This window comes from Bufo bufo, chromosome 1, assembly GCF_905171765.1.
Source record: "Bufo bufo chromosome 1, aBufBuf1.1, whole genome shotgun sequence".
Classification (NCBI taxonomy): Eukaryota; Metazoa; Chordata; class Amphibia; order Anura; family Bufonidae; genus Bufo; species Bufo bufo.
In genome coordinates, this window is record NC_053389.1 from 394,854,394 (window position 1) to 394,875,993 (window position 21,600).

At 46.5% G+C, this 21,600-nt stretch overlaps 1 protein-coding gene across 1 annotated transcript in view; it reads left to right on the plus strand.

Moving 5' to 3' along the window:
- LOC120977783 (E3 ubiquitin-protein ligase RNF14-like) overlaps positions 1 to 21,600 on the plus strand; it is a 174,533-nt gene that overhangs the window by 79,145 nt on the left and 73,788 nt on the right. Inside the window, exon 4 of the mRNA XM_040405902.1 lies at positions 11,276 to 11,761. Coding sequence (XP_040261836.1) covers positions 11,276 to 11,761 — 486 coding nt within the window. The remainder of the gene's footprint in view (positions 1 to 11,275; positions 11,762 to 21,600) is intronic.

The window sequence follows — 21,600 nt, forward strand, 5'->3', positions numbered from 1 at the left end:
TGTAACTGGAAAAAAAATATTAAAATGGAAAATCTGCCAAAAATGTGAAATTTTGAAATTGTATCTCTATTTTCCATTAAATCTTGTGCAACACCTAAAGGGTTAACAAAGTTTGTAAAATCAGTTTTGAATACCTTGAGGGGTTTAGTTTCTTAGATGGGGTCACTTTTATGGAGTTTCTACTCTAGGGGTGCATCAGGGGGGCTTCAAATGGGACATGGTGTCAAAAAACCAGTCCAACAAAATCTGGCTTCCAAAAACCATACGGCGCACCTTTCCCTCTACGCCCTACTGTGTGCCCGTACAGTAGTTTACGGCCACATATGGGGTGTTTCTGTAAACGGGGCAATAAAGATACAGTCTTGTTTGTCTGTTAACCCTTGCTTTGTTAGTGGAAAAAATGGGTTAAAATGGAAAATTAGGCAAAAAAATGAAATTCTCTAATTTCATCCCCATTTGCCAATAACTCTTGTGCAACACCTAAAGGGTTAACGAAGTTTGTAAAATCAGTTTTGAATACCTTGAGGGGTGTAGTTTATAGAATGGGGTCATTTTTGGGCGGTTTCTATTATGTAAGCCTTGCAAAGTGACTTCAGACCTGTAGTGGTCCCTAAAAATTGGGTTTTTGTAAATTTTTGAAAAATTTCAAGATTTGCTTCTAAACTTCTAAGCCTTGTAACATCCCCAAAAAATAAAATATCATTCCCAAAATGCTACAAACATGAAGTAGACATATGGGGAATGTAAAGTCATCACAATTTTTGGGGGTATTACTATGTATTACAGAAGTAGAGAAACTGAAACTTTGAAATTTGCTAATTTTTCAAAATTTTGGGTAAATATGGTATTTTTTTATGCAAAAAAATTAACTTTTTGGACCCAATTTTAGCAGTGTCATGAAGTACAATATGTGATGAAAAAACAATCTCAGAACGGCCTGGATAAGTCAATGGTCAGATTTGCAAAAAAAGGCCAAGTCCTTAAGGTGAAATAGGGCTGAGTCCTTAAAGGGCTAAAACAGGGTCGACCAAAAAAGGTGATATAGCATTCACATGGACACCATTCCCACCAACCAATGTTTCATGTTGGGGCGCCCATGGTTTAGTGAGACCGGCATCAGTGTGCTATACCCCACCGTTGCTGATGAGGACCCGCTGGTAGCTTTCACTAAGAACATTGCTCTCAGAGCCAGCAGCCATTAGATCCCCCTCAAACCAACGGTGGCGGCTTTCACATGGGGAGTAGGGACCAGAGTGCTGATCTATAGTATTTCTCTTACAACGTCGTGACCCTACCACGCTCCTTTATAACCGTAATCAGGTCAGATCTTACACAGGGAGGCATATACAAAATAAACCTAAACACCATTCCTAAGCTAAAAAGAAAGTCCACTATAGTCATCCTATGCTTACTAAAACTTTCCACGACAGTTCCCTCCGCTCTGTAATATGTCCCATTTGTTCTTTGAGGCTGGGTTCACACTTGAGCGTTTTACAGCGTGTTCAAACGCGCTGTAAAACGCTCAGCACATGAAAACCAATGCTTCCCTATGGCCCTGGTTCTCACTTGAGCGTTTTACAGCGCTGAAAAACGCGCTGTAAAACGCCCTACGCTCAAACAAGTACTTGAGCTTCTTTGGGGCGTTTTACAGCGCGTTTGTGGCCATAGGGCATTGCAGTCAATCACACAAACGCGCGTCAAACGCGCGTTTACTATTGCAAAAAACGCGCGTCAAAAACACGCGTTAAACGCGCATATCAAAGACGCTCAGGTCTGAACCCAGCCTTAATCTCTTGCTGAATCTTCGGTTTCCTCAGCTTGCCCTCGTCGATTGTGGTGCTCCTTGGGTGTCATTGCCTCCATGATGATGCTCCATCCTTCGGTTCGATTCTTCGGGGAGTTGACTCTGAGGGAGGTCCTGATGTGGGGAGGTGTGGCATGGCGATGAACGTTTAGTTGGACATCCTTTCCATCAAAGACATGATTGGTTGATCCGTGGTATATCTGGGAGCTGCGATGAGGATGTGATTTTCTGCATGTGACTGGGCGATCCGATCGATCAAACAGCAGGAGCATCTCACCAGGATATATATGATAAAGAGAAAAACAACAACATGAGGATATATACTCCTATTTCCTTCAACCAGTTACCTATGGAAAACAGGAAATCTCCAAAACCACCCAAAGCTGCGAAAGGGTTATATCCCTCATTAGTAATAGCCCTAGCTCTGCACTGAAGTACAGTGATCTTATGCATATGGTCCGGGACTTTATCACTGGTATCCAAGTACAGCAGTCCTCTCCTATAAACTCACAGAAACCCCCCCCCCCCCCCCCCCTTAGAAGCTAAAAGATAATCCAGCGCCATCTTGCACCTGTTGGCAAAGGAAACAAAAGCGAAATATCATCATAATCAATGTTTAATTTCTCAATCAGTTTTGCCACATATTTCTCTTGTATCTGCTGCAAGTCTCTAGGCATCTGAATTAATGGACTCATTGTCCATGGGGTTGGGAAGGGTCTCCCCATCCAAATACTACTCCTCTCTTTGACCATAGACCGCTAGCGTCTTTAGTCAACCCTTGAATCTCCTAGTTCAAAACCCTTAATGTTTGCAGCCCTTGCATATATTGTTCTACTGGTCTGTGCAGACTGTACAATAGGTTGATTAGCATGCTGAGAGAAAACCTGTTCCTCAGGTTCTCTAACGCCAGGAACCTGTGGTAGAGTCAAGTGTACGTATATCTCATCTGATTCTGTTGTTAATTTAGTTACTACAGGGTACAATGGCACATATGGGGGTGGGGCAGAAGTTGGAGTCACGATGGGGGTTTTACTTTGCTGTCTTGTATTTGAACTGCACAAGTCAGTCCAAAACGTTTGCACTGATAGCCATTCTTGACCACAAGTTTTCATATACATTTTATTCCAGTGAGGGTCTCCTTTGTACCATGGAAAAGTGTCTATGTCATTCAGACATAGGCCTTTGATCATGGCCATATGAAAGTCTGAAAAAGACCCTTCTTTTGGGAATGGGTCAGTACATTTCATTCCTTCTGTCAATTTACACATATTATCAACCCAAGGATCAGTATAAAATGGACCTAAACACCTCTGGACAAACAGTTTCACCATAGAGCGATTTGCAGCAGACTTAGGAACATGATTTTCAGTTCTAAATTTAAAATTCAGTATCTGTGATGTATCAAAAGTAAGATTATGAAAAATCCCTTTCAGGGACGGAAGTCCGTGGTAGTCCACTGGAATGACCAGGCGGAAGAGGCTTTCTCCGCTTTGAAGTCGGCCCTGTGTGGGTCCCCGGTTTTGCTGACACCCGACTTCAAGAGGGAATTTGTGGTACAGACCGATGCCTCCGAAGTAGGCCTCGGTGCGGTACTGTCTCAGGAAGTTAACGGGGAGGAGCATCCCCTTGTCTTCCTCAGCCGTAAGCTCACTCCAGCGGAGACCCAGTACAGTAAAGTGGAGAGAGAGTGCCTGGCCATCAAGTGAGCACTCGAGTCTCTCTGCTATTATCTGTTGGGAAAGAAGTTCCGTCTGGTGACCGACCACTCCCCTCTCAAGTCGATGAGTCAGGCCAAAGAGAGGCATGCTCGGGTTACCAGGTGGTTCTTGTCTCTACAAAACTTTAAGTTTACAGTAGAACACAGGGCAGGCCGGTTACAGGGAAACACGGATGCCCTATCCCGAGTACACTGTCTGGCGTGTTTTCACCTCCTCAGGGGGAGGTATGTAGGAAGGCGCAAGGGTCCGTCATTGACGGAAGGTACGTGTCACCGAGGTTCCTGGCCTCGGTGAGATAGGAACCGGTAATTTTATGTGTCAGCGGCAGCTAGTGCTCGCTGACAGTTTTTACTTAGTGTGGCTGTAAAGCCGATCCGGGCCGGTTCTTATTGGGAGCAGCCAAAGAGCAGGGTGGGTGGCTGTTCCCCACGTTCCAGGCCAGGTTTTGGGCTGGGATTTAAAAACCCAGCCAGCAGCACAGCTGGGTGTGGAATGATCCTCCAGGTGATAGTGGAGCTGTGGAAGCTCTGTGTTTGGGAGCTGAGGACTTCCTCCATGCTGCAAGGCTGAGAGCCGCCTGCTGAGAGTCAGGCACCCTAAAGCCTGCTGTGGATTGCCAGGTGACATGTTTTGTTCTGTGGACTCTTGCAGTGTGAATTAACACCAGGATTCTTGCTGTGTGAATTAACACCAGGATCCTGCAAAGTATTGTTTTTTTTTTCTGCCTGTTTGTGTGAATAAACACTGAACTTTTGCTTTTCAACCGTGGTCTTGCCTCTGCCTACCAGAGCAAATCCCTACATTACAGATACTCATACAGCAGATAGCCTATTGTGAAATGTGCTTTTTAACACCTCCTGGTATCAGTTGGGTTGCCTAAGTTTAAAGGGACACTGTCACCTGGATTTCACTTACTGAGCTATTAATATCATCACATCAGTCTTCACGATTTACATTAAAATATACTAGTATTACTGCCCTGCTCCATTGTAACAAAGCGCATGAAGCAATTATGTATATGTTGTTGTAATTACGAACAAATGTGCATATCTTACTGCTTTGTTGAAAAATTGTACGTGCTGCGTCGAAAATAAGAAATTTTGCTTAATACGTAAACATATTTTAAAAGGCATTTTAAAAATATTAAAACTTAATTGAATTACTGACGGTACGTCTTAGGACATACTGAACATGCCTTTAACATGTTTGGACTTACTCTGACGCGCTTGGTAAAATGGGTGCCGTATTTCACAAAATGGACGCTGTAAAAGTATTTCATAAAAATGGTGGCTGCTGTCAAAAATAATGCTTTGTTTTGGCTTCAGAAATGCCACGTCGACAGTGGAGAAATGATTGACAGAATAAGGGGCGTTGAATGGGCTGTGTTTAGGCGTGGTTTGGGATGCGCATGGGCGTCACTTTTGGAGGGACTGGGAGAGATTGTGTGTGGGGTTATGAACGGGAAAAGGGGCATGTCAATCTGTCATTTTAGTTTGATGAGAACAGTGACCCCTTTACTACTAGCATGCCCCCAAGCCTCTTTTTTTTTTACCTTGTTTGATGGTGCTTGTGTAACTTTGTGTTTAGGTAAACTACACAATTAAAATCTTACCAGAAACTCAGAAAATCACTTGTGATAATGATGTTCAGATGTACACATCTCAGATGTGCACATTCACTATATGCAAGTAAACACGCACACATTTATTACATACATGCTGTGGGGGTTTGCTCTGGTAGGCAGATGGTAGCGGTGGCAGTATAGAGGCTCAGGAGACAGGCTTTGTGTCCAAACCGTGCTCTTTTATTCATTTTAGTGCATCACATCAAAACTGTGCAATTCACACAACAGCAATGTCCATAAACCCCACCTCCCACAAAGGATCCCCAAACACTGCAGGCGTCTTGGTGCCTGTTCACACAGTCTCTCACATCAGTGGTCAGTACTACACCTTGTCATGGGGCGGGTTTGTCCAAGTTCGTGCAAGTTAGACAGGCCACGTGTCGGCCTGGACAAGGGATTGGCTCCGGCCACAGGATCCCTTTCTTTTGGTCCTTCGCTGAGCCTGCAGCAATTGGGCAGTTCTTGTTAGACGAGCGGACCACAGCGCCTAGCCCGACCGAGCGATCAGCCTCCCATACAGCTTCCTGCAGTGAGACAGGAGACCACACTTCATCAGCCGCCCCACAGTCAGTGAGCCTCAAACCTATATCCACAGCCCTGGGTGTAGCAGGCAGACCACACCCAGCAAGCATAGTGAAGGATTAACTCCTTCCCTACCCAACTAAGGCCAGAGATAACCAACCTGCCAGGATCAGTGTAGACTGACACCAACAACTGAAACCCGTCCACCCTGCTCTTACTCCACCAGGGCCACGACCCCCGGTGGTACATATCTTCCATCCACTACCACTCCAGACATTCTCTTACATATCTCCCCCCTTTGTTCACCCCTGAAGGCTTGACGACCCTGTTCAATCCTACCGGGGTGAACACACATATAGCAGTTTACCCGGGACAGGGCATCAGCGTTCCCTTGCAGGCGACCTGCCCTGTGCTCAACCCTGAATTTAAAATTCTGGAGGGATAAGAACCATCTGGTGACCCGAGCGCTCCCCTCCTTAGCCTGGCTCATCCACCGGAGACGGGAGTGGTCAGTCACCAGACGGAACCTTCTCCCCAACAGGTAATACCTGAGAGATTCAAGTGCCCACTTGATGGCGAGGCATTCTCTTTCTACCACGCTGTACCGGGTTTCCGCTGGGTGAGCTTGCGGCTCAGCAAACCAACGGGGTGTTCTTCACCATTGATTTCCTGGGAGAGTACCACCCCGAGGCCTACTCCAGAGTCGTCCGTCTGGACTATAAACTCCCGTCCGAAGTCGGGCGTCACCAGAACTGGGGACCCGCATAGGGCCGACTTCAAACGGGAGAACGCCTCTTCCGCCTGCTCATCCCAGCGAACCATTACCCACTTCTTACCTTTCAGGAGTCCTGTCAACAGGGCAGCTATAGTGGCGAAATGTGGGATGAACCGCATATAATACCCTACCATCCCTAAAAATGACCGCAGTTGCCTGGTCGTAAGGGGTGTAGGCCAATTTCGGATCGCCTCGATCTTATTTATTTAGGGCTTAACGACTCCGCGTCCAATGACATAACCCAAATACCACGCTTCCTCCAGGCCCACTGAGCACTTTTTTGGGTTGGCGGTCAATCCTGCCTTCCTGAGCGAGTCTATCACTGCTTGAACCTTTGACAAGTGACTTTCCCAGTCCTGGCTAAATATGATTATATCATCTAAATATGCTGAGGCATACCGGAGATGTGGTCTGAGGACGATATCCATCAGCCGTTGAAACGTGGCTGGAGCACCGTGCAACCCGAAGGGCAACACTCTATAATGGAACAGCCCCTCCGGCGTGACAAATGCGGTCTTCTCTTTTGCTGTCTCTGTTAAAGGTACCTGCCAGTACCCTTTTGTGAGATCTATCACCGAGAAATACCTGGCTTTACCCATTCGCTCTATTAACTCATCTACTCGCGGCATGGGATAGGCGTCAAACTTTGAAATCTCGTTTAGTTTCCAGAAATCATTACAAAAACGTAATGATCCGTCGGGCTTTGGGATAAGAACGATCGGGCTAGCCCACTCGCTTCTAGACTCCTCAATGACCCCTAACTTCAGCATAAACTTTACTTCCTCTGAAATGGCTTGTCGCCGAGCCTCCGGTACCCGGTACGGTCGTAAACGGACCTTTTCCTGGGGCTCGGTGACAATGTCATGTTGGACGAGATTGGTACGTCCGGAAGGTCAGAGAACACGTCTTTATTCCTGCTAATGAACGCCTTCACTTCTTGAGTCTGCTTAGTCGACAAACCGCTACCTATCTTTACTGCAGGGGTGTCCTCTGGTACCACTGTAGGGCCGGGGACGTTCTCTGCAGCCAAGACAAAGCGCGGGTCATCCCCAAGGAGACTTTCTCTATCTTTCCAGGCTTTCAGTAAATTAACGTGGTACACCTGCTCGGGCTTCCGCCTTCCTGGCTGGTATACCCTGTAATTCACGGGGCCTAACTTCTCTCTTATCTCATATGGCCCTTGCCACCTGGCCAGGAATTTGCTGTCTACGGTGGGCACTAGTACTAACACTCGGTCGCCGGGGTTAAACGTCCTTACCTGGGCGGCCCGGTTGTACACGCGGCTCTGGGCCAGCTGTGCCGCTTCCATATGTTCACGGACTATGGGCAGAACTGTTCCTATCCGGTCCTGCATCTTCTCGATGTGCTCGACTATGCTTTTGTGAGGGGTAGGCTGTTGCTCCCATGCCTCTTTAGCGATATCCAACAGCCCTCGGGGATGCCTACCATATAACAGCTCAAACGGTGAGAACCCCGTGGACGCCTGGGGCACTTCTCGCACCGCAAATAACACATAGGGCAGCAAGAGGTCCCAGTCCTTTCCATCTTTTGCCACCGCTCTCTTGAGCATGGACTTTAGGGTCTTATTAAAGCGTTCCACTAGCCCGTCAGTTTGGGGGTGATAGACGGAAGTACGCAAGTGCTTAATATTTAATATTTTGCAGAGCTCCCTCATCACTTTGGACATGAAAGGGGTCCCTTGGTCCGTCAATATCTCCTTTGGGATCCCCACCCGGGAGAACATACCCATCAGCTCCTTGGCTATCAGCTTGGCTGACGTGTGGCGCAGGGGTATCGCCTCAGGATAGCGAGTAGCGTAGTCTACTATGACCAGGATAGGTTGGTGGCCTCTGGCTGACTTGTTAATGGGGCCTACCAGGTCCATTGCGACCCTTTCGAAAGGTACTTCAATAATGGGCATGGGCACCAGGGGATTACGATAATGAGGCTGGGGGCTGGTTCTCTGACACTCTGGACAGGACTGGCAAAACCTCCTGACTTCCTCATATATCCCCGGCCAATAGAAACGCTGCAGTATACGTTCCTGAGTTTTCTGGACCCCCAGATGTCCTCCTAACACATGAGTATGCGCTAAGTCTAATACCATGCGGCGGTATGGCTGGGGTACCACCAACTGTTCTATTACCTCTTGCCGGACTTTGTCGACCCGGTACAGTAGGTCCTGGTTACAGGCCAGGTGGGGAAATTCCGAGTCGGCTCCCGGGTGCTGAGCCACTCCATTGATGACAGTCACCCCTTCTCTGGCCCGTGACAATGTAGGATCCTGGAGCTGGGCGGTCCCGAATGGGTCTCGGGATACTTCTAGTTCTGGAACAGATGGGGCTGCCGCCGGCTCACCAGCCAACCCTTCTAGGTACAAGCTATCGGGTTGACACTCTTCCTCCTTATTGGTGACCCCTACAGCTGGTAGCTCCTCTTCAGGATCAACGGGCACCGGCTCTGCACCCAGTCCCTCTCAGAGAGACCAGAACAGGGGACAATCCCTACCTAGGATGGCAGCGTAAGGGATTTGTCGCCCCACCCCAACCACCTGCTGTATCTCCCTTCCGAGGGTAGACAAGGTCACACAGGTTGTAGGATATTCTCGCTGGTCCCCATGAATGCACACAATCCTGATGGTTTGCTTGCCTGGGCCGCGACTGGCCACCAGGGACTCGTGCACGAGGGTCACTAAGCTCCCCGAGTCTAGCAATGCCTTAACTGGGTGTCCATTAATAGAGATGGCACACAACGGGGGTGTATCAGTGGATAGCAGCGAAGCAGAAACATACACCGGCTGGCCGAAAAAGGAGGACCGTCGTGCGAACCCGCAGTCCATGGGCTCTGCCGCCCTCGGGCAGTTGGCAGCAATGTGTCCCAGGCCCTGACAGTGCCAACATCTAATCCCCGGGGCCTCTCGTCTCCCCAGGTTTGGCCTCCCAGAAGTGGAAATCACCTCCCCCCCCCCTTAAGCGGTTAAGCCCCCTTCCCAGGTCCCCCTTGTGGCAGGGAGAGTGAACGCGGCTTTTGCAGGAAGGCGGACTCTCGGACCAAGTCCTGGGTTGCCATGTATCTCTCGACTAGGCCAACAACTTGATCCACCTGCCTGGATCACCTTGTCCCACCCAGCGCTGTATTGCTCTTGGGAGGGTACGCACCAAACGATCCACCACCACACGTTCCACCATCTGCGAGGGGCTCAATGTCTCAGGCTGCAGCCATTTTTTTACGAGGTGTAACAGGTCATAGGCCTGGGACCGAGCAGGCTTGGACTTTGAGAAAGCCCACTGGTAGACTCGATGTGCACGCACATAGGTATTAACCCCAAGACGAGCCAACACCTCCCCCTTCAGCCTCTCATAGCTCTTGGCTTCCTCCTGACTGAGGTCGAAGTAGGCCTTTTGTGCGTCACCCACTAAAAATGGCGCCACTACTTCGGCCCACTGTTCTGCCGGTAACCTTTCCTGTTCCGCAGTGCGTTCGAAGACCATCAGGAACACCTCGATATCATCCTCGGGGCCCATCTTCCTTAACGCTGAGCGCACCTTATCCCGGGCAGCAGGTAGGATTGCGGTCCCCCCCGGGACGGCTTGTTGTTGTAACACACGCATGGACTCCTGCATAGTCGCCAGTTGCTGGGCCAGTAGACTATTCAACTGCCGCTGGTCTCTCAGGGCTTCCTCATGTCTCCGAGTAGCCTCCTCATTACTTTGCACCAAGTGTCTAATAGCCTCCTCCATCTTATCTGGAGTCACAAAGCTTGCCGGCTTAATATACGACATACAGTCCAAACAGCACAATTTTCAGCCTCACTGCCGTTTGCCCGCTGAAGCCACCAATTGTGGGGGTTTGCTCTGGTAGGCAGATGGTAGCGGTGGCAGTATAGAGGCTCAGGAGACAGGCTTTGTGTCCAAACCGTGCTCTTTTATTCACTTTAGTGCATCACATCAAAACTGTGCAATTCACACAACAGCAATGTCCATAAACCCCACCTCCCACAAAGGATCCCCAAACACTGCAGGCGTCTTGGTGCCTGTTCACACAGTCTCTCACATCAGTGGTCAGTACTACACCTTGTCATGGGGCGGGTTTGTCCAAGTTCGTGCAAGTTAGACAGGCCACGTGTCGGCCTGGACAAGGGATTGGCTCCGGCCACAGGATCCCTTTCTTTTGGTCCTTCGCTGAGCCTGCAGCAATTGGGCAGTTCTTGTTAGACGAGCGGACCACAGCGCCCAGCCCGACCGAGCGATCAGCCTCCCATACAGCTTCCTGCAGTGAGACAGGAGACCACACTTCATCAGCCGCCCCACAGTCAGTGAGCCTCAAACCTATATCCACAGCCCTGGGTGTAGCAGGCAGACCACACCCAGCAAGCATAGTGAAGGATTAACTCCTTCCCTACCCAACTAAGGCCAGAGATAACCAACCTGCCAGGATCAGTGTAGACTGACACCAACAACTGAAACCCGTCCACCCTGCTCTTACTCCACCAGGGCCACGACCCCCAGTGGTACATATCTTCCATCCACTACCACTCCAGACATTCTCTTACAATGCGCATATAGGTAAAACACACATACATGCCCGCTACATATATTATGACCAGGTAGTGGCAAGTACTTTCTTTCAACAAAAAAATAAAAAATAAAGAAATGTACCTGATTAACGTGCTGCCCCATACATTCTGCTGCCCTAGGCCCCAGACCAGCTAACAACCAGTTTCAGGAAATAAACCACCTCATCCTTCCAGTTTTCAGTGTATATACCCAAACATTCTTAATCTCAACAATATATATGCACGAATACTGATATATATTTTTTTATGATTTCAGCTGACCCTGTTATGCCAGCATTTAGATGACCTCTGGGAGGAGAACAGGGGATGTGTTGTCTTGTTTGCATGGATTCAGTTTCTGAAGGAGGAGACACTCGATTACCTAAATATAAAATCCCCATATGAGATTCATTTGTGTAGTGATGGACTACAGAGTTGTATTCAATCTGAAAAGACCTGCGCTGATGGGGTCTTACTGGACAAGCGTGCCATACAAGACGTGCAGTCAGTGCCTGCCCTGGTGAAATACATCTTGGACTTCAATGAAGCTCAACAGAAGAAGGCTTTTGATAGCAAACCATTCTTGTGCAATATCTGTTTTATGGAGAAATTGGGCAGTGAGTGCACCCACTTTAAGGATTGCCAGCATGTGTACTGTAACAGATGTCTCAAGGACTACTTTGAAATCCAGATTAAGGACGGACAAGTCCATGCACTAAACTGCCCTGAACCAAAGTGCATGTCTGCTGCAACACCTGCTCAGGTAAGTGAAAACTCAATGGAGATTATGAGAAAATATGTTGCCGTTTAGCCTTGCCAGAGCTAAACAATCTTTATTCACAATCATATACAGGACATTTTTTCTAATATGAGGATTTTCTGAGGTATAGTGTTCATGTTAGGACATCCTTGGCTCTCCCTTTTAGCTCACTGACTTTGACATTAACTCTGACATGTGATTACAAACATGTGTATGATTATATATTGCTGTCTGAATAACAAATTAAACTAGAAAAGCTACAATTTATGGGGAAATTGTGTGAAGTGTTCTTGCCTCCACCAATAGTCTACAACTGGAGTGGGCGGAGTAACAAGGTGGAGTGGCTTGAGTAACGGTTGGAGTGGCTGGAGTAACTGTGGAATGACTGGAGTGGGCAGAGTAACTTTATGGAGTGGGCAGAGTAACTGTGTGGAGTGTTTGGAGTGAGTAAAGATAGTAAACATTACACTAACCAATTGATTGGTCAAATTTAAAAAGTGCACATGGCAAGCTTCATAGAGTGAGAAATGCATTTCAACTTTTATTTATTTATATAGCACATTTTATTGCAATGTTGTTGCCCAAAGTGCTTCACAGTTACATTAAAACATACATTTATAAAAACATTAGCAGCATTATGAAGCCTAGCAGATGAAGGTATGACCACATGCATTTGGCGGGGTCTCAGCATCTTGATGTAGAATGGAGGTGAAGGTGTGCTATCTGTTTGATGATAATCAGTGTTCACAACCACTGTTTTCTGGCAACGCTCATGCCCCGTTTATGCAGGCTCTAAGCGTGTTCACAACCACTGCTCAAAACACAATACACAGGATCAGGATAGCTGTAATAACTGTGCAGTACTCCTGACTGGAGACAGTGCTGCACCCTGGAGATATAAAAGTGATCCAACGGTGTGTTTTTTTTTCTGTGGTGGCTGCCCACACCAGTTGGGTATATCCTCTTGAGTGAAGGTCAAGAAGGTCAGATATTGTCTTCTTTGATCTGGACAGAAAATCTTCATTGAAATCTCCACAGAGTATTATAGGTTGGCAATCCATTCTTTCCAAACATTCCAAGAGGCCCAGCAGGTTAGTAAGGAATTGGCCAATACTGTAATCCGGTGTCCTGTAAACAACGGCAATCAAAGCTTGTACAGGGGACTCCAGTTTGACAACCAAGAACTTCAAGTCAGTCATATTGTGATGATACTGCTTTTCAAAGGCCTTGAAATGGTTTCTGACATACAAGACGACACCTCCGCCACTTTTACTTGCAATGTCAGGAAGGTTCGTGTACGAGAGGTGTCTGTTGCATTTGAACAGGTTGTAGCCCTCCAGCTGGAGACTTTCAGCAACAGAAGAGCCTGAGAGATGAGTTTCAGTGAAACATAAAACATCTCCAAGTATCAACTCGTGGTGAGATTTGATAACTTCAATGTGAGCTGGTAATCCTTCCGTGTTGTGATGGATAATTGTTAATGTTTGCTGTTTGTCTCTTGTCTGTAGAAACGTTAAGAGGGGCATAACACTTTCCAGTGATGCATTCTTCATTGAGTCCAGGGAGGCTGTGATTTCAGGATCAGCAAAGATCTTCTTCTCATCAAAGTCGGTTATGTGCAGTCCTTGCAGTGTAGTCGTTCTACTCAGAGCAACATAGGCCATTCCCGGATGGAAGACCCGTTTCAATGAGACCACTGCCGACTGTATCGACATCCCCTGACACTTATGAATCGTACATGCAAAAGCCAACTTCAGGGGAACTGCCTGCGAACAACTCCTTTTTGTCTCAGGTTTTCTTCTACCCTTTTTATGTACACCAAGTTGTCAGCATCACCAGACGACTTGTTACGGTATCTCTGTCCTGCATTTGGATTATCCAGCACAAGCCCAAGCTTGTTTACCATAGTAGCACCATTCTCAGTCTGGATAATTATTCTTGCAATCTTGCCAAATGTCCCGTTAACAAGCCCATCTTCAACATCAATGTTTCTTGTGATCATGATACGGGCACCTTCAGCTGCTTACAGTGTGTCAATCAGATTGTCTTTGTGTCCTTTGAAAGGTTGGTGTTGCCTCTGCATCACTCCTGTTTTAGGGTCTTTTCTGTAATCATCTGCAGCTATGTTGGTGACGTTTGAATGGAGAACAGACACAGTTGTGGCATTATGTTTGTGAATCTCTTTGTTGGTGGCAAAGATGTGCAGCACGTCATTAGGGCAGTGGGTGGGATCTGTCAAAGCCTGAGCAAGCAGAGCTTTGTCATCATTGCTTAAGGTGCCAGTCTTCTGCTTCACTCTGATTCTATTCAAAAGCTCAGCAAATGAAATGTCATCTTTCTGTCGCATGATCTCTGTCAGAGTGATCATCTGAAAGTAGTCTTTCCAGACGTCATTGGTATTTTCCTCAAACACGCAGAGTGGCTTACTTTTTCCCAGCGGGGGACCTGGTAAAAGTCTCCTACTGCTAGTACTGACATACCACCAAAAGGTTTCTTACTGCCTTTGATTTGCTGTAAACTCCAGTTGATGTAGGCAAACAGGGGCTTTGAAATCATTGACACCTCATCAATAACAATGATCTCCGCATTTGACAGCTGTGCCCTCACTTCATCGATGAGATTACCAAGTCCTTGGTAGGGTGGCATCAAGCTTCTTGGCAACTTCAGCAGAGAATGCAAAGTGTTGCCTGAAATGTTGAAAGCTGCTGTTGCTGTAAATGTAGTTACGCTGGGCATGGATATGTCTGCTTCCTCACGTAGTCTGGTAAGTTTACAGAGTATCTTTGTCACCTCAGCATATATGCACTTTATCAGGTGTGATTTGCCTGTCCCTGCGCCACCATTGACAAAGTAATAGAATGGGTCAGGATTTAGGCCACGCACACGGTTAGTCCACCAGTCACAAACTGAGTAAAATGTCTGAGCTTGTGTCTGGTTAAGGTTTCTGTACATTTTCAAAAGGAAATCAGGGCACATTTGTGGGGCCTTCACATTAAGCGCAATTCCACCTGTTTGTTTGTGACGTATATACTCCGGAACATCATCTTGTTGATTCTCATGAAGTGGCTCCCCTTCTTTGCGTTCCTCTATACATTCCAACCTATCCAACTCAGCTTCTGGGTCAAAGGTGTTCCAAGCATCTTCAACAGGGATGTTTTTTTACAAAGTCATCCAAGACTTGTTCCACAATTTTGTTGTGTTCGAACTTCTTTTGGTTGCTGGTAATTGCAGACACTGCTCGGATTGCTTCTTCTCCTGGTAAGCTCACACAGGCGCCTTTGTAAATATCCTGGTGTGTTGGGAACCTTACAGTTTTCAGTGATGACTCTGAATGGTGGGGGAGGTAGAGTTTAAGCAGTTTGCCGTAGTAGTTCTCGCGGTCCTTCTTCTCTGAGAAGCGTGCGTACCTAATGATTGCAGGCTTCCCTCTCGTGCGCTTTTGAATCATTCCCATTTCATTCAATAGGCTGACACGCTTGCCGCCTTCCTTTTGCTTGCCATCTTCCTTTTGCTTGCCATAGACAACCCTGTAATGGGATGCAAAGTCTGCCAGACACATCGACTCAAACTCTGGTGTTTCGGGTCTGGCTCTGTATTTGACGGAAAAACTCGTCATCCACACATTAAGAGAATCGGCTGGTTCGTTCTGCAACGCATTGAGCGGGAGACTCATTTTCAGTGCGTTGTCACCAGTTGGCAGAAAAACAACCTCACATGAGCAAGACTTCATTTTCAGGCTGCACGTATGGGCCACAGACTCTTGGGCACTGACCTCTCTGTGTTTTGAATAAGCCTGAAGAACTTCTTTAATTTCTTCTTATTCTGTCTCTGGGCTCATTTTTTTGACTATTGTTTTGAGATGGTCACTCAGCTCGTGTTCTGGCTTGGATATGTAGGACAACATGTACATGATGTAACCATACTCATCAAGAATGTACTGGATGTCCATGTTGGCGTTCCAGGCCGTCAGCAAATGTGGATTGTAGTTGTTCACCCAACAGTCCTTGACATCACGCTTCATTAAAATCACACTTGAGGTCAATGCCTCAGTGTACGAGTTGTACTGATTCAAAGTCCTATCACACTGTGCCAGTAGCTGTGACATGTCTTCAAGCTGCAAATCCCAGACTGGTTTCAGTTTGTTTTTGGCTGCTTGTGGTTTAATTGCACAATATCCTTGTTCTTCTGGCATCGGGTAAGTTATCCTAATTTTTCTAACAGGTGGCTTTGGAAATCCAAATCTGCATACTCTGTTACCTTTCTTGCACGATTTTGAATGAGATCTGCTGTACATTTGAAGTTCTGTTACAAATCTGTGAAGTAAGGCTTGTTTGGCTTCATCAGGCAGCTGGCATGAGATGTTATGATCTATAAAGGCACAAACCTTGTCATCCCTGTTTTGTCCAAATATAGGAGCTCCTGCTACCCAACAGAGACAATGTACAGTACAGACCAAAAGTTTGGACACACCTTCTCATTCAAAGAGTTTTCTTTATTTTCATGACTATGAAAATTGTAGATTCACAATGAAGGCATCAAAACTATGAATTAACACATGTGGAATTATATACATAACAAACAAGTGTGAAACAACTGAAAATATGTCATATTCTAGGTTCTTCAAAGTAGCCACCTTTTGCTTTGATTACTGCTTTGCACACTCTTGGCATTCTCTTGATGAGCTTCAAGAGGTAGTCCCCTGAAATGGTTTTCACTTCACAGGTGTGCCCTGTCAGGTTTAATAAGTGGGATTTCTTGCCTTTATAAATGGGGTTGGGACCATCAGTTGCGTTGAGGAGACGTCATCAGGTGTATACACAGCTGATAGTCCTTACTGAATAGACTGTTAGAATTTGTATTATGGCAAGAAAAAAGCAGCTAAGTAAAGAAAAACGAGTGGCCATCATTACTTTAAGAAATGAAGGTCAGTCAGTCAGCTGAAAAATTGGGAAAACTTTGAAAGTAAGGGCTATTTGACCATGAAGGAGAGTGATGGGGTGCTGCGCCAGATGACCTGGCCTCCACAGTCACCGGACCTGAACCCAATCGAGATGGTTTGGGCTGAGCTGGACCGCAGAGTGAAGGCAAAAGGGCCAACAAGTGCTAAGCATCTCTGGGAACTCCTTCAAGACTGTTGGAAGACCATTTCAGGTGACTACCTCTTGAAGCTCATCAAGAGAATGTCAAGAGTGTGCAAAGCAGTAATCAAAGCAAAAGGTGGCTACTTTGAAGAACCTAGAATATGACGCCCCCTGCCATGAACCTTGTGGCATCTCGGTTTTGCACCAACCTCCCAACCTCACGCTTGTCCTGTAGCTACTTGTTGGATATTTTCCGTCTATCCCTGGTATTGGGTTTTTCTTTTCTTAACTGGATGGACATGTTGCTTTTGGCCATGTGCGTCTCTGTGACAAACTGCGCAAAGAAGAGGTAGCTTGTGTCTCTTGCAAAACGAGTATCAACACAAAAAAGCCTTGCATTGAAATACAGGCTTTGGGACAGTTTGACTTGTCTTGCCTGGTCCAATGTATTCTGTCCAGTAGGGAAATGAACAGGGAAAGCCATTGACTCAAGCCTAGGAACTTTAAAGAAGCTGACAGGTGTGTTTCCTTGTGCAGGTGCAATGCTAAATATTCCATCACCGTGTGTCAGTGCTTCCTCTCCAAGGTCAGATGGCTGCAAACAACTGTCTAGGCCAATTCCAGGTCTTAGTGCATCCTTCTCATCCTCTGCATTGGGAGGTCATGGCCTTCCTGTTGCTCAGAAGCAGCCGGTAAACCTGCAGACTGTACCTCTGATGGATCACAATTTTCGATGCGTTCAAGTATCTCCATCATTTCAGTGTCATCACAACTGTCAAGTTCCATCCCATCATCATTATCAGCATCATCATCATCAGCGATTGTCTCATACATTCTGATTGAAATGTCACTGTAGTCGGGGTGTGTGTCAATGAGTTTTGACAGACCTATTACTACATTTCTCATGTTGACATTGTGAAACAGCTGGTGGCCTTTGTAAGTCAGACGTCTTTTCAGCTTTACTCTGTGTAACTGGGATGTGCTGTGCGATCTTGGTAGAGTATTGACCGTGGTTTCCACCTCGGATGACACACACACTACAGCGCCGTGTATAGCTGCCTGTCGACCTTTGAGAAGTGTGATGATTTTGGCAAATGGCAGTATTTTGGCCAAAAGTTTTCTTTCCAGCACATTCAAATCACAGAGCTCTGGGGGAATGGGAGCCAGCTCCATGTTGTTAGCCACAGCGATGGCTGATTTGTGCCTGCTTTTAAATGTGACTCACAGTTGTGACAAATCCATTCTTTGGTCCTTTCATCTGGTATGGTGTATTGTTCAGGGCCTTGACAGTGATTGTTGCACACATGGACATATTTCCCTGTCAAGCAGGCAGCAACAATGTGTAGATTCTTCTTGTAATTGCTGTGAATGCAATGTTTCACTTGGTTAGGGAAAAGGGTGCAATGACACACTTGTGTACACAAAGTTGGCCCAGCTTTAATGCATTCATGGAAAGTGGATATAGCTGTCTGCATTATGCAAAAATCTGCTTGAGTGTGACGCTTCATTTTCATGTAACTCATGCACTTTTGCAAGTGACGTTTTCTGAAAGCAGGATCATTATGATATTTTCTGGTGATGTATTGCTTCTTCTTAAAGTTAAAATTGGCATCTGTCGAATATTTGCTGGTTGTGTATTGCTTCTGCTTTAACTTGAAACATGCATCTGTTGCATATTTTCTGGTGATGTATTGCTTCAGCTTAAAATTAGCATCTGCTCTGTATCGGCTGGTGATGTATGTCCTCTTATTATTGGTGACAGACATCTTTGTAGCCTTGAAACCACGCCTTCTTTCATTTCTGTGTCTTGTCTTCTGTTTTTGTTATCGCTGTACATTTAATTTGGATAATACCTCACTGTCCTTCCATATGCCCTGTGAAGATTTTGCATCAAGTGACCGTGGAAAATGCTTGCTGGCTGGGAATCCAGTGTGTGTTGCATCTTTGGTCATCTGTGTAACTTTGTTCTCCACATGCTTTCCATTATGTGGTTTGTCAGATTGCACCGGTGGGGACAGCAAACCATCTGACATACGTCTTGCACAATGAAATGAGATTGGCATGAAGTCATACTGCAGTCCATCAATAGGGCCTCTGGTGTATGCAAGGAGCAATTCATGCAACTTATAAATCCTTGCCCCATATCACTCAAATGTGTAAAAGTGATCATAACAGCTTTTCTTTTTCCAGTGGCAGGAAGTCCATCCTTATTTCGACTATGTCAAACAGTCCATATCTCCCAGATTTGTCTCTGAACAATGCAATGCAATATGGCACTACTATAAAAAGTGCATGTGTAACATCTACATTGATGCACTGAAGTCTTGTGGAGAGGTCAACAAAACAACCTTGGTTGTCACCGTCTACCGTGGCTCGCACACATCCCGATAACACTGGAGATTTAACAAGATTATACTCATATTTGTCAGTGTTGACTCTGAGGGGCACTTCTTCCATTGTCAAGTGTTGGTGTTGATAGACATTTCTTCGTTTTAGCTGTTTTATTGTTGTGCCATACAATCTGTTGCCCTTCTTCAGTATTTGATCAAGATCACCCTTCCTCACATCATCAAGCTCACTGTGGTATGCCAAAAATGTCAGAGCCATGCATGTACACTGTTTGTTCCTTAACCTTCCATAGCCAGCCATGATGACCCTGATGAAATGATGCCTGCACAGATATCTCACTTGGTACACATGGTTCTTGCATGCCATGCTCCTGAACTTGACACTGAGTTGAACATGGGAATGACACCACAGGTTCACTATGTACCTCCTGGGCATATTCACTGTCACAAACCTACATTTCCACTATGCTGCTGTGGGGCTCCGGATCCCGAATGTCACAAACCTCCATTTCCACTATGCTGCTGTGGGGCTCCGGATCCCGAATGTCACAAACCTCCATTTCCACTATGCTGCTGTAGGGCTCCGGATCCTGAAAGCGTGGGTATGAAGGGTCCAGTTTAGTCCAGCGTATCTTTGCAGCTTTAGATCTCTTTCCTTTAGATGGCATGATGATATTCACACAGCTGTAATTTCGTAAATGTAGCTAGTTGAAACACCTCAAATACTCTCTACTGTATAAAACTTATTTCCAAACTTTTAAAGGGGTTGGCCACCCTAAGTATCAAAAATCCAAAGTGCCCCAGACAATAGCCCAAACTATGAAGTATTTATATCATGCTAAATGTGCTGGCTATATGTAATTTTTCTAATCTGTTCACCATGACATGTTCCCCTGAGGAGCTTCCTCAGACAGGCTGTGTGGGCGGAGCAGCTGTAAAGTGAAAGTAAATATCCCAGCATGCACTGCAGCAAGCATCTTCAGAGGAGCAGTCACATGACATCCCTGCCCACCTCTGTTCCTATAAAGACAAGAGCCCCTCAGACTTCTGCACAGACACAGCAATAGAAAGCACACCCCAGTCCCAGCAGTAAAGAGAGGGCACTTCACTGGCGGTTGCCATCTTCAAACGGTTGTAGTTTAAAAATTATAAATCCTACAGCAAAGAGATTTATATTGTAAGAATCACAAGATTCTTCTGCCCTGTAAGTGGTTGTAAATAGAGTTGAGCGAACACCTGGATGTTCGGGTTCGAGAGGTTCGGCCGAACTTCCCGGAAATGTTCGGGACCCGAACCCGACCCGAACTTCGTCCCGAACCCGAACCCCATTGAAGTCAATGGGGACCCGAACTTTTCGGCACTAAAAAGGCTGTAAAACAGCCCAGGAAAGAGCTAGAGGGCTGCAAAAGGCAGCAACATGTAGGTAAATCCCCTGCAAACAAATGTGGATAGGGAAATGAATTAAAATAAAAAATTTACCAATATCAATTGGACAGAGGTGCCATAGCAGAGGATCTGGCTTCACGTCAGCAGAGAATCAGTCTCTTCATGCCATAGCAGAGAATCTGGCTTCATGTCAGCAGAGAATCAGTCTTCATGTCATAGCAGAGAATCAGGCTTCACGTCACCCACCACTGGAACAGGCCACTGTCACATATTTAGGCCCCGGCAGCCAGACAGAGGAGAGAGGTCCCGTAACAGAGAATCTGGCTTCATGTCAGCACAGAATCAGTCTTCATGTCATAGCAGAGAATCAGGCTTCACGTCACCCACCACTGGAACAGGCCACTGTCACATATTTAGGCCCTGGCACCCAGAAAGAGGAGAGGTTCATTCAACTTTGGGTTGCCCCGCAATATAATGGTAAAATGAAAATAAAAATAGGATTGAATGAGAAAGTGCCCTGGAGTACAATAATATATTGTTAAGGGGAGGTAGTTAATGTCTAATCTGCACAAGGGATGGACAGGTCCTGTGGGATCCATGCCTGGTTCATTTTTATGAACGTCAGCTTGTCCACATTGGCTGTAGACAGGCGGCTGCGTTTGTCTGTAATGACGCCCCCTGCCGTGCTGAATACACGTTCAGACAAAACGCTGGCCGCCGGGCAGGCCAGCACCTCCAAGGCATAAAAGGCTAGCTCTGGCCACGTGGACAATTTGGAGACCCAGAAGTTGAATGGGGCCGAACCATCAGTCAGTACGTGGAGGGGTGTGCACAGGTACTGTTCCACCATGTTATTGAAATGTTGCCTCCTGCTAACACGTTCCGTATCAGGTGGTGGTGCAGTTAGCTGTGGCGTGGTGACAAAACTTTTCCACATCTCTGCCATGCTAACCCTGCCCTCAGAGGAGCTGGCCGTGACACAGGTGCGTTGGCGACCTCTTTCTCCTCCTCTGCCTTCGCCTTGGGC